At 53.4% G+C, this 21,489-nt stretch overlaps 6 protein-coding genes across 6 annotated transcripts; 3 read left to right on the top strand and 3 right to left on the bottom strand.

Moving 5' to 3' along the window:
* Positions 1-467: 467 nt before the first annotated feature.
* Positions 468-3,944, bottom strand: J4E79_007124 (uncharacterized protein; the record flags this gene model as incomplete). Its single annotated transcript, XM_049355992.1, has 6 exons — positions 468-1,180; positions 1,233-1,641; positions 1,699-2,215; positions 2,434-2,845; positions 3,032-3,702; positions 3,826-3,944. 6 exons carry the CDS (start codon positions 3,942-3,944, stop codon positions 468-470), a joined length of 2,841 nt encoding a protein of 946 aa, XP_049209446.1.
* A 2,051-nt stretch (positions 3,945-5,995) lies between these two features.
* Positions 5,996-6,701, top strand: J4E79_007123 (uncharacterized protein; the record flags this gene model as incomplete). Its single annotated transcript, XM_049355991.1, has 2 exons — positions 5,996-6,129; positions 6,176-6,701. 2 exons carry the CDS (start codon positions 5,996-5,998, stop codon positions 6,699-6,701), a joined length of 660 nt encoding a protein of 219 aa, XP_049209445.1.
* A 621-nt stretch (positions 6,702-7,322) lies between these two features.
* On the top strand, positions 7,323-8,022 carry J4E79_007122 (uncharacterized protein; the record flags this gene model as incomplete). The annotated part of the gene is made up of 2 exons (XM_049355990.1): positions 7,323-7,657; positions 7,713-8,022. The coding sequence occupies 2 exons, from the start codon at positions 7,323-7,325 to the stop codon at positions 8,020-8,022; spliced, it is 645 nt and encodes a 214-aa protein (XP_049209444.1).
* A 593-nt stretch (positions 8,023-8,615) lies between these two features.
* Positions 8,616-9,426, top strand: J4E79_007121 (uncharacterized protein; the record flags this gene model as incomplete). The annotated part of the gene is made up of 3 exons (XM_049355989.1): positions 8,616-8,783; positions 8,832-9,164; positions 9,211-9,426. The coding sequence occupies 3 exons, from the start codon at positions 8,616-8,618 to the stop codon at positions 9,424-9,426; spliced, it is 717 nt and encodes a 238-aa protein (XP_049209443.1).
* A 450-nt stretch (positions 9,427-9,876) lies between these two features.
* Positions 9,877-11,329, bottom strand: J4E79_007120 (uncharacterized protein; the record flags this gene model as incomplete). Its single annotated transcript, XM_049355988.1, has 4 exons — positions 9,877-10,640; positions 10,692-10,776; positions 10,826-10,941; positions 10,990-11,329. 4 exons carry the CDS (start codon positions 11,327-11,329, stop codon positions 9,877-9,879), a joined length of 1,305 nt encoding a protein of 434 aa, XP_049209442.1.
* Positions 11,330-17,324: 5,995 nt separating this feature from the next.
* J4E79_007119 (uncharacterized protein) lies at positions 17,325-20,946 on the bottom strand (the record flags this gene model as incomplete). The annotated part of the gene is made up of 3 exons (XM_049355987.1): positions 17,325-20,591; positions 20,638-20,722; positions 20,774-20,946. The coding sequence occupies 3 exons, from the start codon at positions 20,944-20,946 to the stop codon at positions 17,325-17,327; spliced, it is 3,525 nt and encodes a 1,174-aa protein (XP_049209441.1).
* Between the last annotated feature and the right edge of the window lie 543 nt (positions 20,947-21,489).

Genomic DNA, 21,489 nt, shown 5'->3' with positions numbered 1-21,489 from the left:
CTTACCCGCCACAACGCCAGGATGATATTTGGTGATTGATGATGTCATTCTCAATTTCAAAACTCATATAACGAGGAAATTAAGAGTGTGAGGAAGCATAATTAGGAAGGAAATATTAGTTGTGTAGAATTATGAATTGTATGGTGGAGTATGCGGTGAGTTGGCGGCTACGTATATGTGGTGTGATGGGTAGGTGCGTTGTGGAACGCGGGACAATGACGATAGATTATGTAAGGAGACGAAAATGGTAATGAGAATAGCGGAAAGGGATGTTGGGGGTATAGTAAAGGATGTGCGATGTAATTATGATCATTAGATCTATATCTCTGCGTCAACCTTGGCTGCAAAAAGCTAAGATATTTTACCCCGAGTGTACGCCTACATTCCCGAGCCAGAAGAAAACAAAGAATTCTTTCACCATATGGAAGGAACATAATCATCAAATGACAGCCTGAGAGCCATCAACCTCATACCTGGTTAAGACCCATATCCATATCCGTATCCAAATCCATAGCAAAGTCCATGTCATCCCAGGGCATCGCATCCGTACCTTCAACAGCCGCCATACTAACACCGGTCGTCGTACTAGGAATAGTCGAGTCAAAGTCCGCGCTACTCTTTGGGTTCTGGAAATCCTCTGGCAGTTGATCCCACGATGGGAACTGGAAGTCGTCGACAGTAGGCCCACCCGCAGTCAAACCGTCAACCGTGGGCTGTTCGCTAGCACTGGATGTGAACGGCGCCAGATGCGCAGTCGAATCATCGAGCCAGTACCTCCTCTTCGGTAACCCAGCAGTCTTAATCGAGAAGCCGATCTCGCCTTGCTCGCCGCGACAAGTACCGGCTCCTGTGCATGCGAGTTCTGAGATGGGCTCACAGAAACCTAGTAAGTTGTCTGCGCTCGAAGTAGTCGTGATAGGAGCGTACGATGCCGGTGAGGTCGGCGATCCGGTCAGTCCTGGTACGCTGTAGGGTGTTTGGCGACCCGAGGAGAGTTGTCGCGCATGGCCTTGGACGGCGCCTACAGAGCCGGATAGCGCGAATTCGTAAGATAGGGCGCGCAAAGGATCGTTCTGCGACATCGAAGTGCAGGCGAAGTTGCTCACGTCGAAGCTTGGATCTAATGCGGAGCCGTAGTTGATACCGAGGTCTTCGAATATTTCGTGTTCTCCGTTGATGTCTATTTTGATGTCAGCCACAGGTTTGAGGCATCCAGAAATGGATTTACTTACTCTTTATTGGGGTTGTGCAGTTAATGCCATGTGCTTTTTTGAACAGATTCAACCATTCGGGGTTATCCGCAGATGTCTGGTTCCATGGATCATCGTCATCGTAGAGGATACGACGTGACTCTGCTTGCAAGACTTCGTCGGTCAAGTTTGCGGAACCATGCTTCGCGATGTGCTCTCGTGCGAAGCGGCCCAACTGCAGTGTGAGGATCTCCCAGCAGGTTGCGTTCGGGTTGTCAACGGGGGACTTGGAAGGAGAATAATCTTTGGGTGTCGTCAAGACGATGGGTCCAATAGTGGAGGGATCAGTGCCAGGTTGGTATGCTGCAGACACGTTGTTCGTGTAGTCGATGTCATCAACGTTGGGTAAAAGGTATTCAAGGTCCCTACTATCAACGGACAGATTAAGCTGCTGTTGAGAAGTCAGCCTATTGGGCGCAGTCCACATGTTCGCCACGGTGGTACGTACCTTGAGGCTCGCAGTGTTGGATGCTGAGAACGGGAATGGCGATTTGCTTTCGTTGGCGATGAGATAAGGTGGCATCGCGTTCGTGACATGGATAGCGACATGAGGGTCTAAGCCCCTGCATCCCTTCCAGTTCTTCATGTGTGCACCGTTGCGGAACTCTTTCGCCAAATGGTCGAGGCGGTCTTGCCACTTGTCAAAGTTCATCCCGCAAAATCCGCAACGAGATTTGATGTATTGCGCTTCAGACTTCCATGTGTCCATACTGGAGATCATCTTGCAACCGTGCATGAGTCGCAAGTGTTGTCGAAGATGGTCTTTCCGGTAGAATGTTCGGGATTCCGGGCCCTTCTCGTAACAGGCGGAGTGGTTGTGCGTGGCTAGATGGTCTTCGCTGGGATCTAGCTCATCGCAGTAGACGCATCTGGGCTTTCCGGTAGCTTTGTCGGCGACAATCTCACCAAGAGGTGCACATAACCACTTCTCCAGTGATAAGTGAAGACTTTTCTCGTGCCGTGACCTGTGAAGTGTCAGTTTGTTGTCATTTGCCATATTTGCCATATTTAACATCCGCATGGTATCCTAGTTGTAATGACCAAACATAAAAAAGGCCACTTGACGAGAACGTGGGATAGCGGAAGGACGACGATGCGACCAATCAGGCCTTGACTTGATGTTGAAGGAATTTGTCGGCTTCAGAGTGGCCATTGCCTCGCGAGAATGCAGGAACAAACTCACCAATCATATTTGGACTTGAATGTGTCAGTGCAGAACGTGCACTGGAAGATCCGTTGCCCTTCGTCAGGACCAGCCTTGGGCGCTCGGGTGGGAATGCGACGACGCCTTCGCCTTTCCTTGGACTTCAAGCTGTTCAACGAGCCCAGGGAGTGACGCGAACCATGCGAGTAAGCTGAGTTGTGAGATCCAAAAGAGCCAGACGACACGTTGGTAGGGCGGGTCTCCAATGAGGAGATAGAGGGTGCTCTGAACACAGAGAAGCTTCCGGTGCTATCATTAGAGATATCCTTGCGATAGCTACTACTCGAGCTCTCCGTTTGAGGCAGGTCGAAAGTCTCAACAGCGTGCGCGATAGCGTTCATCGGCGCAGGTTCGTTCTCAGGAGGAGAGTGCTTCCATCGTTCGAACGGATCTGTCGAGAGTTAACCGAAACATTCCTGCTGCTGAAGCACCGGCATTTGAGCCATTGTGCTAGTGTCTGGGTCCCTGTCTCTATCCTCTGAACGCCTGTCACCCACACGAAAAGTGATGAACTTTCCGGTGGAGGACGAAGCCAGAGTTTTGTGCGATCTTGTGAAACCAGACTCGGAATACGTACTCATGCTTTCCCAGGTCTTGCCTGCTGGGATGTTGATAGCTTCTGTTGATGGTCGAAGACTTGGCGAAGCGCTTCGCTTGGGCCGAGCCTTCTGCCTTCGCCTTGTGTTCGCCATCCAGTTGGAGATTTGGCCGACCGATAGGCCAGTCTGCTGCTTCAGGGTCTCCTTTTCTTCGTCGGTCGGGTATGGGTGTTCGATATGCATGAGCATCCAGTCTTTGAGCACCTTCACAGCCGCTCGTGGAAAGCGAGCAGCTGCAGCACCCTTCTTGGGACCTTCGTCATCCTCCCTTCCATCTTCGATCGGACCTAGGTGACCTAGCGATCGCATCTGCTTCTTACCAGTGAGTCCACCGACATGTCGAATGTCGTTCTCTGCCACGACGTCTAAGGTGTCCAGCGCAGTCCTCTGGCGCATACCTGGCATCCGCTCAGGGTTGCTGAAGCTGCATGGTCGAAACAAAGCGTTGCATGGCGAACATCCGGGTCGCTTGGAGCCATCGGCGTTGAAGATAAAGCATTCGAGAGATTTCGATCGACAGTACTCGCAAGGCTGGACAGCCTTTTGATAAGTCGGAATCCAGCTACTAAAGTTCGTATTGAACTCTGCACTTGCAGGTTGGATACTGTCGGAGTTCTCCAGCTCTCCAGATTTATCATCCAGTAAAGAGCTAGTTGGTGTCAGAACCATACACGCAGAGTTTCGCAATTATGAACCACTATCCTTGCTATTCTGCAAGTATACAAGTATCATGACGGGGTATATGATTGGACGGGATACGCGGGGCACTCACTTCTGGGGTAGTGCCGTCTCAGACACGCCGTAAGAAGCTTCTTGTGACACGTTGGGCATGCCTGTTTCGCCGAAATCGACAAAGTCTGCCATATCGAAGGCGGCACTAGGCGTCGCCATGATGGTGGCGCGTGGTCCGGCTTGCAAGATCAATCAATCGTATTGGTTAATCGTATTGGTTGGTGCCAATGGCTCGTGAGGGGAAAGAAGGCAAATGCACGCCCTCCGTACGGATTTGACAATAAGGCGCAAGATGTCGTTGCGGAAGTATGGTTGCTAAGTATGACTGCTGGCTTGGACTCATCTTTAGGACCATGCCAAAGAAAGCACTGCACACTTTCTATAGACGCTAAACCGTATTCTGAAGGATGTCGAGTTGAAGGGCGCAGTCCGTGCGCGTGCAGGATACAGATTAGCCAGTCTTGAGCGGCCTAGTCATCCGATAGAGAACGCGTTCGTACCGCTGAGTCATTAGCATGACATCGCGGTGTTGGACACTCGATGCGGAGGCTGGAGGTAAACAATTGACCAGGACGTATGTACAAATTGATGGAAGTCGACGTCGTTTTAAAGTCTCCTACACAGTTTTGCGAGGATGTGAGACGTTGCGACAGTCCAACAATACAAAGACGCGAATATTACCGGGCTATTGAACCCCAGCAAAGCTGAAGCTGACATACCCCACATCGGTTCTGCGCGATGCACGAACATGGCGGAAGTCATCCTCTAGCTCTTGTGGCAGGTTTGCCATTGGTCGTCGAGGATCTAGAAGATAGCAGACCGTTTGGGCGCACTGCATGTTGGAATGGGGTGCCGCTCCAGGCTCGGAAGACTTTGCGGAGGATGCGAAATCGGCAACCGCAGCCGTCACGTATCGAAATATGCACGCCATGCAGCAAGCGGTCAACTGGCACCGTTCATCGGAGGTTTGCGAAGGTCGGCGAAAATTTGAACGTAGGGACCGAAGGATTGGCGGCTGTTCGGGAGGACTTGACCCGTCCAGTACGCGGAAGCTGTCGTCTTGAACAGGGCCCAGGCTGTAGAACGTGATAATAGTTGTGACCTGACGTCCAAGAAGCGCATGGAGTTTCTCGTTGTTCTCACGGATGAAAGAAGCTAGCTTTGGCAAGAGTGACGCGTGACGTCACGAAGCCTGCCGTGTTAGGGAGGCACCTACAGAATATAACAACAGAACATCTGTCAGGCTTAGTGGTCGGCAAACGCATCGAAGGGGCTCTTTTACTTTGAAGCTGTACATGACTTCTGGAGAAATCGTCTCACTCACTCACTCAAAGTACGGGTATTCCACGCACAGGTTTCTCCATGCCCTGGGTCACTCAGCCTACCTCGCGTGCCAGGAAGTCCAACCGATACGGAGCATCGACCGCCCATAGATCAGACACACATCAGAACGAGCTGAGAGTAGAACTGACGGTGAGTCGACATCGCTTAATGCTTAACAACTCAAGCAAATCGCGAATAGCGCATAGGTGACGCCCTAAAGCACCCAACCATCGGTCTCACGTTGCTTTTCAGGTACCACAACGATGCATATCACTCACATATCACGTCTCTGATAGCTTTGGATACGGAGCACACTTGCGCTCGTCCTGATCGGAGAGCATTGAGGGGTCGGACAAGGCTGGAAGCGAAGGCGGGGTAACCTGATGCGAAGATCGAGTACTGACATGTGCCACGCAGACACATCCATGGATTCACGATCAAGGCTGTCCTCCATCACCATAAGACGGTGAAGCATGTTAGTCGACATGTGCCTAGCTTCCGATGGACTCCTCGGACTCTGGACTGTTATATGTAGACAGTCTTGGCATAGCGCGAGGTTGGGTGTCGAGCGGACCTTAGCGATTCTGCCAACTCATAACGCATCCGCACGTCTGTCCAATACATCAATCCGCCCATAAGCTGCCCGAAGCTAGCCAGTCCCCGTCACTGGCATCCACATTGCTCGTCATGTAACATGTCACTTGTCACCGCCTGTGCCTGATTACCCAAGCGCGAGCATCCGCCTAGGGCTTGTTTTAAACCGACGATACTCCATACCGCAGCCTCACTCTGCCTCTGCAGCGAGCTCCGAGGCAGCTTCTTAACGTGTACGGCCCACTCTGGACCGACGATGATTAGCAGTGGCTCACCAATTTGCTACCCACGAAATGGATGCAGCTCCCAACTGTGCCATCTGCAATGCGCCGCCGTATCCTGAATGCTCCTGCGAATCGGAGCGGCTACAAATAGCCGTCAAGCAGGCTGAGGCGCGTGCTATGGAAGATCGCATGGCTGAGATACGGTATGATCCAGATCCGCTCCTTGAAGTACGTGCTGACCATGTGTAGAGACTGGGTAATCAACAATGCGCGCCAGCATATCCTCAACGCATTCGAAAGATTGACCTCGACACGCAAGCAAGCGCACTCATCATACCTAGCCTCCCTCCCGAACTACGAGGTCTACATGCGATACTCTGGCCACCCGCCGATACACCCCATGTACGTTGCGACGTTGCAGACACAGATCGCAGAGGCGCACGCGGAACTCAAGCGCGGTATCGACGCCGACTGGCGCGCATCGGTGCTGCGATATCCAGAAGTGCTGGACTACTTCTACAGCCTTGTCGAGCTCAGACTGCCGGACGATCGCTCTCGAGAAGTCGTTGAACCACCCTTCGCCGCGGCAGGCTACGCGGATGTAGGGTATGGAGTCAAACAGAAGAAGAAGAAGCGACGGGAGAGGGAGGGATCAGTGCCGCAGCAACACATGGCTCTCAGAGTGATGCGTGGAGTGCCACCTCCTGCTGTGCCGACTCCGCCAATCCACCACAACGGGTCGTATCCTCGGCCGCCCGATCCCTACGGATACTAAATCGCTGGACGTCTACTTTCTTTCCGTTTGTTTTTTATGCTCACTTCAGAACGTCCTGTCACGTTCACTGGAACGGATGGTGGTGGGTAGTACTGCTGTTGCAGGCATAAGAAGCCTTCGAAGCAATGAAAAAAATAAGGAGTGGCACAGACATACTGTCACATGTACTGGTGCTATTGAATTCGGTCGCGTTTCTGGTATTGCGACCGCTCTATATTCACAAGCGAAATCAAGCATAGCGAGGAGTGTTCTTTCATAGGAGTTTCATTCACAGCGGGTACTATCAGATCTTCAACATGTCCCTGAGCCTAAATCTACTCCTATAGTCTTTTCGAATACAATCAAAGTTCGATGATTCTTTAGCATGATGTTGGGCGATAGCGGATGGCACATCCATGGATGCCTCAGGCACCTTCCGCTACGTAAGTCCGTGCACCCATGGTTTGGAAAGTCGCGACTTGAGCTTGTAGAAATCCTTAGACACATCACCACCAACCTGACCACACAAATTCCGCACGGTACCACGCGACTTACTGAGTAACTTGACTGCCGCCTGATTCTGAACAATCGACCGACACATACACGCGATCGCAAACGGCGTATTTGACCGAGTCGCCCATCATGAGCGGAAAAGCAGGCGCATACGGAACGTCTGGCGGCGGTGACACAGACTTCAGGAAAACATGGGATCGCGACGAGATGGCGCAGCGGGCGAAGGACAGGGAGGCAAAAGATCGTGAAGAGGGCAAAGAGCGATATGAGGCCAAGCTGGCGGGCAAGACGTACAGGCGGAGAGCGTCCACTCCGGATGATCTGAAGCAGACCGAGGCTAGATCGGAGCGCATAGACTGGAGCAAGATGATCGGAAAGCAAACCCTCACATCAGCAGCAGCCGCTGTTGGCAAGAGGGGACGTGGTGCGGGCGCATACTGTCAAGCCTGCGACCTTACATTCAAGTACGTTTCTATCGTCGCAAACCTGTAATCTATGAACTATGCTAACAGCCATCAGAGACAACATCCAGTACGTCGAGCATCTGAATAGCAAGCAGCATTTGGTCGCAACAGGCCAGTCGGGCGAGGTCCACCGCGCGACAGTCCACGAAGTACGGGAACGCCTGCGATATCTCAAGCGCAAACGAGACGAGGACAAATTTATGGAGGTGACGGATCTGGATGCGAGGTTGGCCATGACCAAAGAGCAACTGGAGAAGGACGCCGAGGAGAAGAGGCGGCTGCGCAATGAGAAGCGCAGGGCGAAGAAGAAGACGGACGCGACTGCTATGGAGTGGAAGGTTGAGGGTGATGGCATCATCCGCTGAATACCATGGATTCTCGATCCTCATACTACACTTTGGCACGGAGACCGATCAATGCGCATATGAGGTCTACTATAACCGTACGCCGAGCTGGTCTCGTGGAACGCTCAGGCTGCATCGTCTTCGGAGCTTGTAAGAAACCGCCCTGCCCAGCCCTGGCGAAGCGCATGCACCACTAGGCACAGTTGTCTTCCGCCGATCTTGCGGACCTTTCATGTTAAGATTCGGTCATCATGCAACGTTGGCTTCCGCCGAGCTTATGCTCATCAGGCATCCAACCTTTCATGAGACGGAGCTCCGGGCAAAAAGACTCGGGGATTAGGCGCACGACATCGCGGACGGCATACCCCACACATCAGCATCGCCCCCTCCCAGCACACCCGGCGTATGCTGATTTCTAAGCCCAACACCGAGCTGCGATATTAACCATAGCAACATAAATAAACACCGTTTCTCTCAGAGGCGCTTCTTAGTTCTGCATCAGTCAAGCTTCCAACTTGGCATTTCTAGTCGTATCTTCCGCGTTTTCTCCCCGCATTCTCAGCCGCATTGTCACCTAGCGCTGACATCATCTTCGACGTTCTCTATCAATCGCTATGGCTCAAGTCAATGGAAATGCGCCCAAGATCACGCTTTACACTAATCATCGCTGTCCTTGGGCGCACCGAGCTCATGTTGTACTGAAGGAGTTGGGGCTTCCGTACGAGGAGGTTATCATTGATTTGGGTAAGCCGAGGGAGCCGTGGTATCTTGAGATCAACCCTGTAAGTTCGATCTTGCTTTCATAGTGGTGTAGTACTAACATCTCCAAGCGCGGCCTCGTCCCCGCTATCAACTTCAATGGCGAAATCATCACGGAGTCTGGCGTCGTCGCAACGTTCCTGGCAGATGCGTACCCCTCACATGTTCTCCCCGCGTCCGGTATCCCAGAAGCAGCTCTGACACGGGCGAGAATCAGCTTCTTCGTCGATACCTGGTTTAGCAAGGCGGGGAGCTTCTTCTACAAGATCCTGATGTGCGACTCCAAGGAGGAGCAAGCGAAGATGAGCCAGGAGTTTGTGGATGTTGTTGCCAAGGAGATCGAGCCGCTACTGAAGGACGCGAAGCCATTCTTTGGAGGTAGCCAGAAGGTCACGTTGGCTGAGGTACGTACATCGTCAGACGATTACGAGCGACGCTAACACGCTGCAGGCTCTGACGGCACCTTTCATTATCCGCACGTATGCCATGGCCAAGCATGAACTGCTCCCGAAATCCATCATCTCTGGCCTCGATGCACTGCCCAATTTCTCCAAGTGGGCCGCTGAGGTCAACAAGCAGGAGAGTGTGACATACATCTGGGACGAAGAGGCGGTTATCGATGGGACAAGGAAGAGGATTGAGAGCCAGAAGGCAGCTTCCAAGTGAGCTTACACGATAGTAATCCATAAGACACGGGATGACCATAGCAAGATTGTAATTACGCACAAAAGATGCAGCTATCTACCTATCTACACTTTTGAGTATGATGTTTGCCAGACCGCCTGATATTGCTCATGCATGGATGCTTGCCTGATGCTATGTATTTTCTTTCTGGTGAAAAACGAATACAGTAGGGGAAAACAACGCCGAAGAGCGACACCGAAGCGCCAATAGCGCGCCTGAAAAGTCAAAAAGCCTAGCTGAATGCAAATCGCTTAACGAGTGCGCCTTGTTATCTTTGAAATGAAGAAGCCAGGCTAGATGCAGGTTGCTTAACGAGTGTGCCGACGATGCGCGCTGGAAAAGCTACGAGACGTCATGGGCTGACGGAAAAGGAAAGCACCACCGGCGGTAATTTAGTCATCGATATCGCGAGGAAGGTGGGGAACACCGCTCCTAGAACCTCGAACCACAACGCGTCCGCTTCGTCGGTGGCATCCTCTTGTCTCCAGTGCAGAGCGACAACAACATCTCCGCCGCTCTTACATCATCGCGATTATGGTCGTCGTCGCCACCGGACACCTCTGAGCCGTGCGCGCTGTCCACCGTGGTGGCTGTATCGGGACGAGTGACGCGGTCGTCATAAGAGACTTTCGAATGTGTCCGTTTCGCTCGAAAGCCTTCAACGTGGTACTCGTATGGAGCCGACGTTGGCGTGAGTAACCCCGGAGGCGCCTGGAAGCTGATAGGCGAGCCCAAGAGGGAAGAGCCGATTGTGCGTGGCGACCATGGAGATTGGGAGCGGTTGATCGGCGTGAACTGAGTGCGAGGAGACACTTCAGGCGAGCAGAGATACTTGCCATGGCGACTAGTGTCCGTCCCATACCCGCTCTCGATATCGGTCGGTCGCGCGCGCCGTTGCATGACCAGCTTCTCCTTGCGCAAGGGCGGCTCGCAGTGCATCTTGGGTGTCTCGATCAGCGACGATGCGTCGGGCTTGGGAACAGCATACGCAGGACCAAGCTTTGCGAAACGAACCGTTTCTTGCGCGCAGAACTGCACAATGGTCGGGTCAATGAGAAATTTCGCAAAGCATGGGTCCTTCGGATGCAGACACTCGGAAGGAAAGTCGTTGCCGAATACCGGGGTGAGTGCCCATCGAATGTCGTAGCAGAATGTCGCTGCTATGGCTTTGGCTGCATGGTATGGCATCCAATAGCCTACAAGAAGTCAGTACCCATCTTCGTATGATTGCTATCACAACGACTGACCTTGGCAGACCAGAGCCCCACCGGTGATACTGTAGCTGATGTCCTTCAATCCAGGGTTCTCTCTCAACGCCTTGGCCGGTATGGTCTGCACCAGTCAGTCTCCTCTTCATCTAGTGGGCTAGTCAGCAACCTACCTTTGAATACTTCAACGACTTGAAGAAAGGCGTCATGCGAACGAGGCCGACATTGTAGTCCCAGACAACAGTGTACTCTTTCTCGTCGTCTGGTCTTTTGTACGTGTACTGGAACACTAATCCCAAGTCAGCATCAAGCTAGCAGGAGGATGAAGAGAGCCTACTTTCAAAAGCTTCTCGTCCAGTCTTTTCATGGAAGGCCTTCTTGTCGCTGTTGTACGGGATGTGCCTTACACCTTTCCTGGATATCTCTCCCAAAGGATAGATTTGAAACCGGCGATGCTGGTGCAATAGTTCATGGTCTTCACCGGCCTCGTGCGGTGGGAAGTTGACGTTACCGACGGTTCTGTTGCCTTCTGAAAAGATTGGAGCGTCCTTCGGAATCTTTTGTCGTCTTGGCTCTGAGACTGCAGCCACTGGATATGGAGCTGGCGTCGGCGAGTTCGAACTGCGGTAGTCGTCGCGGCCACCGCAGATAGGGTTCAGCATTTGCGATATCTTCATCATAACGATAGCTTGCGAACCTTGCGGTTGATAAGACGAAGACTGTTGGTGCAGGTACTTTTCGAAAGGTACCGGTACTTGGCAGGGACGGTGGACTTGAAGACGCAAAGACCAGGTGGGAAAGCGAGACTAAGCTGCCGTGGAACGGAAAAGTCGACTTGGAGTGGAGAGGGTTTGGGTGGCAGCGACGGGAAGAAGAGGCTGACGTCTTTTTCGTTTGCGAAATGCTCACGAGGACGAAATGAGCACCGTATACCTCCGGCCAGTACGGACGTGGATCGGAGGCTACCAGACGCTTGCGACAAATCTTCTTGCAATTAGCAGACGGCACTAGATACAACTGACTGTCATTGCGACGTACGTACTGAGTTCGACTGAAGAGGACCTGGGCGACGACGCGCTTGATGGGGTAGATGATGGCGAGGAGACGTGCGCTACACGTTGGTGATGACCCAATACGACAGCAGTGGCTCCGCCCAACAAACGGAATGATCCCGTGGCGATTGGATGGACCTCGTGTGGTATCCAACGGACACTTTGCTCGGCTATCGCAACAGTACCAGTCGACCAGTCACTTTGACAGCGAAGTCAGCAAGTGTCAAGAAGAGGTGATCGTGCAGATGCTGTCGACCAAGATGAGATGCAAGTCTTACCAAGAGTAGGGAAACGAACCAGGTTATCCTCTCGGGAGAGCTTTCGGCTAATGTCACTAAGGAGGACGGTATCCTGGGGCAAGGTACTTGTGCTGTACACGGCTTCTTAACGGGTCAACTCATGCCTTCACTTCGGCCCGCTAGTTGCTCAGTCCTGGCGACGCACTTCGCCAAAGCTTGTCCAAGCGCCTTGCAGACTACGTCCGGTGTGTAAGTGGACCAGCGTCCACACTACATGGCTTGCCAGGTTACGACGTGGTGGATCCATTCATTGGACCAAACGGCCGTTGCCGAAAGCAAGTGCTGGGATCTGAACAATGCGATAGTGAAAGAGGGATCGAGGGGATAGCGTCGTACGGCATCAAACACAACATCCGCCCTGAACCCTGCATCTGCACCAGGACATACATGAGTTCCTTTGTCGAGAGGACATATGCGCCGACCAAAACATTTCCAATGAGCTCGCGGACGTGCGAGCTGGCAGCGCTGAGCAGCTCAGCAACTCTTCAGCCACCGGCGGTATCAGCGGAGGACGTGGCATTTTGTGCTTCCTGATTGGCACCTATACATATCTCCAGACGGAACATGGCTTGTGGGGGGCTAGTCCATCGCTACGTCCATACCAGCGGTATCCGCTGCTGAAGGTACCTGGCGATTGTACCACCACGCCGCATGTACCTGGTCAGTCCGTACGAGTGGCATGCTCAGACTGGAATTGTTCCCGTGCAATCCTTCTGAGAACACCAGATTATTCTGGCATACTCCCTGTCGGCCTGGCATGAAAGAACCGGATCGGTGCAATGTTTACCTGCAGCGTCCCGTAGAGATACGGCGCACGTCCCTCCTACCTTTCGTTGCAAACGTGGCCCAATTCCTCACGTATCTCGGATATCTGCACAATTGCAACTCCGTTGGAACCTGTCATTGGTGCACACACTGTCGGTGTGTGTTCAGCCTTGCTCCCGTTGGCGATACTCGAGATAAGGTATACAGCATAGACACTGCTGGCTTGTCTCTGCAACAACAATCTGTCTACCGTCAAACATTGCAGGCTGAATGCAATTTCTGGATCAGACATATCTTTCTCTTCGTAGTGAGACATGGCGCGCTCTAATGCAAGCCCTTTCACTTGCCTGCGACGCGAAGTCATTCACAGTGGACTCTCGACGGGCCCTTGCCTCACCGGACCTTTTCAAACAAGTCGCGTTGTCACGTTCGCTTTGACATACGGTCAGATTGATTGCAGGCCTGCTCACGAAGAAAGGCGGTGTTCATGTCTCAGTACAGACCGCTCAAAGAAGACGAAAGCCAGGTTGCTGCACCAGCTGTCGCGACCCGTGACCACGGCTTGATGAGAGTCGTCTCCAGGGCTCTTGTGTATTTTTTCGTTTTATTTCCTGGCGAATTGGTGCCGTTCTGCAGAGCAGCTTGGATGCTTACAGCCTTACCCGCTGTCACTGTGCGTGGCCGGCGGTGGGAGATTCGAACAACTCACACTGCCTTCCGGTCAAAGAAGAGTGACTTCGTAAGATCCTAAGCGGACTCGCTCGAGCTCATTGCGCTGATTGGGCCAAGGATCAATGCATTATGAGGATGATGGTCATTCGCATGGCGCTCAGATGGGGAGGAGATGGGCGCTTGCTATCGATCATTGTGCATGTGCCCAGACTCTTTCCGCTTCCGCCGGTTACACAGAAGCCGTCACAGTGGGATGACAGTCGGCTCGAATTACCTCGATCAGCCAGGTTCATTCAGGGTGAAACTGCTGTGCGGCGAGCCCAAGTTGGAATTGAGCGGCGAACATCAGCAGGTACAGAGCCATGACCAGCGACCTCTTTGAGTTCGCACCCAATTCCGAGTCCAAAGCTATGGCCCGCATCGAGCAAGGCAAAACAATTTTGTGGCGAAGCCATGTCTTGGTGTGATAGCTGTGTCTATTGGACATGACGCAGGTGAATAAACATCTCAACCCGGCCACACGCCATGCTGAGCGCGCGCTGTGGTGTCGTCGCAGGACCAGCGTCTAAGAGAACTGGTTGTACGACAACGCTGTCAACATGCTCGTACCTCTGATGAGCCGTTTTACCGTACGCATCGGCGCCGTTGGTCGTCCTCCCAAAGTTGACCAGGGTCTGCCATGAGTAATGAAAGACTAGAGGAATCATGCACTCCATCGCCTCAAGCTGTTCACTGCATCAGCAAGCACCAGATGCACGAGACAGACTACGAACAGCATCGAGGGGACAAGTCCAAGAACCCATGCGCAAGTCGAGCGTATCCAGCGATGCGTCTGTTCAGCACGACATGTAGTCTCGTAACACAGCTACTTTTTGGGTGGAAATATCGGATGTGGTGCCTCTTTGGGTAAAACCAGAAAGTAAAATGCGCGACAACGTGTCGATAGAGGATGTACTGAACTAGTCGTGCCTCACGTACTCAGGCGACGCGTACATCCTCAACGCATTTGTTCCATTATCTCTCAACGGCCTTCTCATGCAAAGCATGTGTCAAATCGCGACACGACTATCATAAATTCATCCACTATACGAAACACTCTCTTGGTTTTCTTGGTGTCGATCAAGATTATGAGGCACTGGCTCACCCCAGTATTCTTGCTTTCACCGATGTTGTCTTCACGATCGTTCCACAAACGTCACGGCATGCACAAGAGAAAAGCCCGTAGCCCTTCAAGGCTATCTCAAATATCACAGCCTGAACGGTACTCCGCCCCCTCTGGCGCATCGAATAGTACCACCAAGCTGTCAGAATTGCCTTTCCTCGTGCCCGACGGGTGCCGCGTTGGGACGTGTCTCACACAACCTGACGAGGCGGAAACAAGAGTGCAGTCGGTCCGCTGCCCCACCAAACCACTCTTGCACGACGGACTCCTTAATTGCCATCTTGTTAGGCTTTCCATAACGCAACCTCACGATCGCGCCTGGTAGTGCCTTTTCGCTTAAACAAGAAGGATGCAAGGATGATCCTCGCATTGTGTCTATGAGAAAGCACGACTTCCGGTTAAAATCTCAAGAACGACTGTCAAGGAGCGTTACAGGTGACGAATTGCGGGCACACAGCGTCTTGCGAAAGGACGTTTGGTGCACATAATAGTCGAGGGAGCACGCTCTGTACCCCGGAGAAGGTTCTGACTGACAGCTGCGGTGATGCAATCAAGCTTTGTGGCGCTTTCCACACGGTAGGACGACTTACGACGACACTCGAGCAGCAGATGCACGTTCAGTGAAAGCAGCAAAAGCATGCGCGCATCACCACACCGATACTCGCTTTACTAGCTGCACACCGGTGTATTGGTTCTTGAGAACGCAATTCGATGCTCTCAGTGCGACAAGAGGAGCCTCACCCTGCCCCTCTCGGTGTGCAACAATTGAGATAGGTATCCGATATCGATACCGCTACCTATCTACTAGGTCCATCTCTCACGCAATATTACCCATGTCCGCTAGATGCCTCCGCGATCTCCATCTATGGTGCTAACATAGTGCCCGAGGCGTAGTCCACTCCATTGACCTGGAAACCCAGACGGATCGCACGAACCGATGCCCGTTTCTAGTCGCCGCGACCAAGCGAGATCATTCACTCTATTGGATCCATCGACGCCGAACCATTCAAAAAGGACGGCGAACAACTACAGGGAGCTTGCATGCACATAGTCCTTGGCAATCTACTCAGACAGACCCCAAACACCTGCTCCGGGTCAGATGCGCAAATGAGGACAAGTGTCACGGCACCGGCTAGCTTGGGCGCTTCAGGTACCACGGCGTACGATTTGACATGTTCCTGACAGCGCTGACAGGTGTCACGGTGCGAGTCTTTATGCGCGAGCATGGTTGAACAGTCGCTACGGAAGGTGAGCCGATTAGGGCAGGCATGCCTCACTCTTTGGGCTTTCTTCGCGACCCGTTCCCTTCTTACTTTTCCTTCCTGCGGCAAGGTACCTCGTCTTTCTCCCCCTTACGAACGCGCGTCACATGTTCTTCTTCTTCACATGACCTCACGTGTTTGTCATAGTCTATTCCATCTCTTTAGGCGGTGGCCACCACATCAGCCAGCACATCGGGTCACACACACGCAAAGGTACCGTAGGGGAGATGTACGCTGCAGCTCCTCGGAGTAGGGCGGCCTCTTCCATTCAATTGCCGCACACGGTGAAGACGCCATCGAGCTATCGTCTTTAGTTCATGTAAGTACCCTCTCCCTCCTCCGCTCCGCTCCCGTGCGGAGGCCCACGCTGATAGACGATCCTATCGGTGTGAAAAGGAAGAAACTGTGACACGTTTATATACCCTCCACCAACGTGGCCGCCACCATGCCACCAGCCGGGCAACTCAAGATACGTGCCGAAGACGCCGACGGACACTTTTTGTTAGTTCACCGAACAGCGTCATGACCAAACTGCCGACAGCCTGTCATTTGGCTTGACGCTCCGTCTTCTTCCAAGCCATACTGCCGGCCGAGGTAGTTGACAAAACCCCGCTCCCGGTCGTGGAGGTAATATCCGTCTTCGTTCCAAGTATTGGGAGGACGTCACGGCTGTTAGAAACCGCACGTTTGGTACATGCTCCCGCTATGGAGTAAGCCCGTATATCACATTTCCATTATTGATGCAGACGGCCTATTTTGTCCTCTGCCTTCCGCTGTCACTTCCTCTTTTGATAGCAGGGCCTGGAACGCTCTTTGAAGGCATCGTACGGGCGCTTAGAGAAAGGCTTCTGGTTTGCTGGTATGGGATGGAATGATGAATTGATGAACGATTGTTGGAAGAAGTATTTGCCTTGCGGGGACGGGATGAGTCAGGCGGACCAGGAGCAAACACTGCGACTGACTTTTACAACGGTTGTACAGTCTGTAGTTATTTCATAGGCTCTTGAATGGATACGCGGATGGTACACATATCACAAAGCCACCCTACATTCACAGATGTTGCTCAGATCGTCATGCAGACAGTATGAAGAAGCCAGTATGAACATGACAATAGTCTCATCATTGACCACGACTACACAAAAGATTATCTCAGAAGAAAGTAAGTAAGAACAAAAAAACGCCCATTCAAAACACCAAGCAATCATAGCCAGCCACTCAATCGGGGCCGATGCTCGTCCATACCATCCTTCAGAACACCTTATAAAAACAATGACAAGAACCCTTTGGAAGCACGCTCACTCTGCTCCTTCATGCGCTTCATGCGGTCGTGATGCTGCGCCCGATATAATATATACACAATACACAAAGTTTTACGCCCCAACATGCTCGTTGTGGATGGAGCATGCACATACAATGGATGAAGAATGTAATGACACCCCACATATGCCGTCGTGATAGTCTCAACGGGATGAGCCAGATTGTTTGGGAAGAGGCGAGGGGTTGTACGTCCATCCGCCATCGCGAACGAGGCGTTCTCTGGCCTCGCGCTCCTTGCGCTTCTCTTCGGCGGTGACTTCGTCGTTGGCCCAGTAGGCGCTGCTGGTGCGCTCGCGGAAACGCTTGTGGCGCTCTTTGTTGGGGAAGACCTTTTCCATCTCCAGCGGTGCAATGGGACCGAAGATGTGCTCCGGATCCATGAGCTGTTGGTTGCTCAGCATCTCGCGCAGGTTGGGGGTGTTAACCCAGCTGGGCTGCTCGAACTCGTTCTCAGAGTCTTCGTCTTCCGAGTCGGTCATGATCTCGGGCAGCTTGATGTCATCTCCGTTGGGGTACTGTATCGTGGGGGCCTGGGATTGGGGTTGGTATGCGGACTCCGCGAACGGAATCTTGCCCTTCGCAAACTGAGCATGCGCTGGTGTAGTTGGGTTGAGGTTCTTCGCCTGTTGCGAAGGTCGTTTGGCCGGGCGGTGGAGGGTCTCGTCGCTCTCGCCTGGGAACTGTCGCTTGGGAGGAGGCTTTGCAGGGTTGACAGGAGGAATGTTGATGCGGTTCGCATCCTGAACCGTCTGCAGGCGAGATATAGGTCGGGCAGCTCCAAGATCAGCACGCGGTGGTTGAGACGTTGAAGCCTTTGGCTTTTCAACCACAGATTGCGGGCGGGCGGCTTGAGGCGCGGGAGGCTTAGAGATCGGCCTTGCAGACTTGGTTCCAGGTGCAGACTTGGCAGACAAAGCTGAAGCTGGGCGGTTCGCTGCGGCTGTAGGAGGCCTTGATGAAGGTCCTACAGATTTCCCCAAGTTCTGAGGAGCCGATGGGAGAGGTTTGCTCGACGACGGAGCCGGACGAGCAGCAGGGGGAGGTGCCTGTCCGTACTGGCTGCTCTTGAGGTTGACCATAATCTTCTGGGGTGCCTTCGCCTTTGTAATAGCGTCCTTACTTGTTGGTTTGGCAAGTTTCCTAGGCTCCCGAAGAGGTGCCTTCGTTGTCTTAGTGGTAGGCAACAGGCTCTTCGGAGGTGGCGGGGGTGGCATTTCGTCGCCAGAATCCACGTCTTGGTCCCTGGAGGAAGCAGTGTTTGATCGAGGGATACCAGGTCGAGACACGGGCTGTTGTGGTGCTGCCTGCGCTGGTGTCTTACTCGCAGCGGATGCAGTGGGTTGCCGAAGACTTGATTGCGACGACATAGCGGTTGGTGTCTTTGCGCCCATGGCTCTGGCCTTCTGAGCATGTGCAGCAGCCTTGCTTTGTTCCTTCTCGCGCATCTGCCTGAGCTTGTCCTCAGCACGCTGTTGTTGCTTGGTCTCTCTCATTTCCTTCTCTCTCGCGTCCTTCTCCTTCTGCTTTTCGCGTTCAGTGGAGCTGCGAGTCCGTCGGCCGTCTCCCTTGAGTGGGCTACCGGGCATGGTAGCACTCTTACCGGACTTGATGGAGTCCTTGGAAGGTGAGCGCATATGAGTGAAGATGGTGGCCGGTCTCTCTGCGCGCTTGGGGCTGCTTAGGGCATCTTCTGATGGATCTGAAGAGGGGAACTTGGGCCTAGCAGGGCTCTCCTTGAGTGCATCCATCTTCACCTGAGCGCTGGTAGCACTCGATCCGATGAGCTTCTCTTTGGCTGCGCGGAATGCTGAATACAGTTTAGATTTCGAAGCACTGAGGGGGCCATCCATGTATTTCTTACTAGTCGGAGAGCCAACCGGCGTGGTTGATTCAGCAACTGCTGTGAGATCCGGATTTGAGACTGAAGTGAGCTTTGGCGGCACATGCCTAGCTGGAGAGACCTGGACGTCAGCAGTATGGCTCTTGTTATAAGCAGGCCTGGCGACCTTGGGTGCAACTGCTGCTGTCCGAACCGGCGAGATCCAGTCGTCATCGTCGTCGTCCTCTTCTGCGGGTTCGGGTGCTGGGAGACTCGGGTACGCTGGCTGTGAAGTCTGAACAGGTGCCACTTCTTCCTTTGCTTGTGTGGGTTCCTGAGGCTGCGACTGCGCAGATGTGATGTTCTGGCTGATGCGCTTCGGCGCTTCGTTCTGCTGCTTGAGCATGTTGATTCGCTCGAATAGACGCTGGGTCGAGGTCTTGTTGTGAACCTTCGTTGTCTCCGATTCCTCTCGCTGAAGCTCCGGGCGTTCCATGTCCACATCCGAGTCATCGGCGTGTTGTATCTCCGCAGGATGCGCGAGCTGCGAGCCTCCCAGACTCTTTCCTCCTGTGAATCTGCCCATCTGGCTGTTGCGGGCTTTGCTCTGGTCGATGTGACTAATGCGCGATACTCGGTTGCCCATGCTCTTCTTCGGGAGCAATGGCTCGCGTGCGGGAAGGGAGGCAAAGGTAAGACTGCTTTTCCTAACGAGCGGCTTTACAGGGCTGGAGTTGTCTGAAGGGGAGCGCACATCATCGTCCATGTCCATTTGATCATCCATATCATGATGAATGAGGGTATCGTTGTGCTCGACTTCTGGGGACGCAGGCGGCGGGCCCGAGGGCGTAGTCGAGTGGTCGGGCGCGTAAATGTTCTTTGGCTCGGGCGCCAGGGCGCGGTTGTTCGCGGTGTCAAGCGCGTCGTGGGTCTCGGCGGAGATGCTGTACTGTTCGGAAACTACGCGTGGTGGCTCTGGGAAGTCCTCCATATCCCCCATGCTGTGATCCTCCGCGTCAGAAAGGTCGTGGTGAATCATTGTACCATCGGCATCAGATCGCGAGCGGTCGGCCTTGTATTCGTCATCCACTTCCATCGCATCGGCATCCGCGTCCTTGGCGCGCGAAGCTTCCCGCGAGGCATTCTTGCTTGCGAAAGCCTCATTCGCTGAAACGAAAGAATCGCCAGTGTCGCGGTCTTCTTCCTTATCGTGTATCGATTGACGGAAAGATTGAGTGGGCTGTGTGGGTTGTGTTGAGAAGCTTTGTGGCGGTGAGAAGACCTCGCTGGCTTCTGAAGTCATTACTGTCTCTTGCGAGGACTGGACAGGGTTCCATGCTGGTGCAAGAGGCTGTGCTGGGCGCTTGTCGAATACATTCGCTTGGAAGCTAGTGTCGACGTTCTCCTTGCCGGCGCTCTCGGGCTTGGTAAACAGCTGTCGCGCGATGGGCGTGCGGGCGACGGTAGGCGACTGTCGAACCGTGTTCTCTGCGTCTTCGGCGATCTGGAATCTAGCCTTGACGTTTCGTAGACTCTCTTCGGCGGCGCTTGTGCGTTGTTTCGCGTTCGCAGACTTGATGCTGGCAAGAGGCTGGCTGATGTTAGTATGGGATGGAAGGCGACGCGCAAAATCTTACCTGGCGATCGACCGCCTTCTTTCGCGCGGTGCGAGGCGTCTTGCCGCGTAATTTGCCGGGTGTCTTGAAGACATCGAGGTTGTGTCTACCGGAGAGTCAGTCTGGCGCGTGTTGACGCAAGGTAGACGCGACATACGGTCTGTCACTGGCCAAAATGTCGAACATGTGCTCGTTGAGCCATTCCAGCTCGTTGCGCACAGAGAAGCCAAAATCCTCCAATTCTTGGGATACAAGCGTGTTGGATTGATGGCGCTCCTCGAGGATCCATCCAGCGGACCCTACAGTGGGTGCCTTTGTGCGGGCAGCCATGGCGAATGTGTGCGAGGTAGAAGTAAGTGCGGGTGGTTGGGCGCGTCGCGGTGCTGGCAGTCGCGTTCCGGGTAAAGGTCAGGTGTCGTCTAGGTTAGCTGAGCATGTCGTCTCGAAGCAATTCAGTCGTGTATGTCAACGCCAAAGGTAAAAGGGCAGTCCTGGGGGGGTCGTCGTCGGGGCGTTGGGGTGTTGGACCTTGAATGTTGTGACGCGGGACGAATCCAAACAATCGAGTGGGCCGCCCATCGCGCTGGCCATAGCGTTGCCAAGCCCGCCTCTCCCTTTTGGGACGACACCTGCATCCTCGCTCACCATGGTGCACTGCGTTGCATTCTCTCTCACTATTTAGCCTTTCTATCATTTCTCGAGATATCGTATGATTAAGCCCTCTTTCACTTGTGTCGGTAGTGGTGGCTAAGTATAGCACGCGGCAAAGGCCCGCCAAACGATCGCTGTAGCCGTTGAACACTGACCACCCGGCTGTCTTTGTCGCTACTTCTTCGCTTCGGCCTATCGATTAGCTACCTTCACTCCTGTACT

Source organism: Alternaria viburni (genome assembly GCF_023758015.1).
Source record: "Alternaria viburni strain BMP 2772 chromosome Unknown scaffold_15, whole genome shotgun sequence".
In the NCBI taxonomy this organism is placed as follows: Eukaryota; Fungi; Ascomycota; class Dothideomycetes; order Pleosporales; family Pleosporaceae; genus Alternaria; species Alternaria viburni.
Note: the sequence above shows the minus strand (reverse complement) of the source record. Positions and strands in the feature narration are given on the sequence as shown.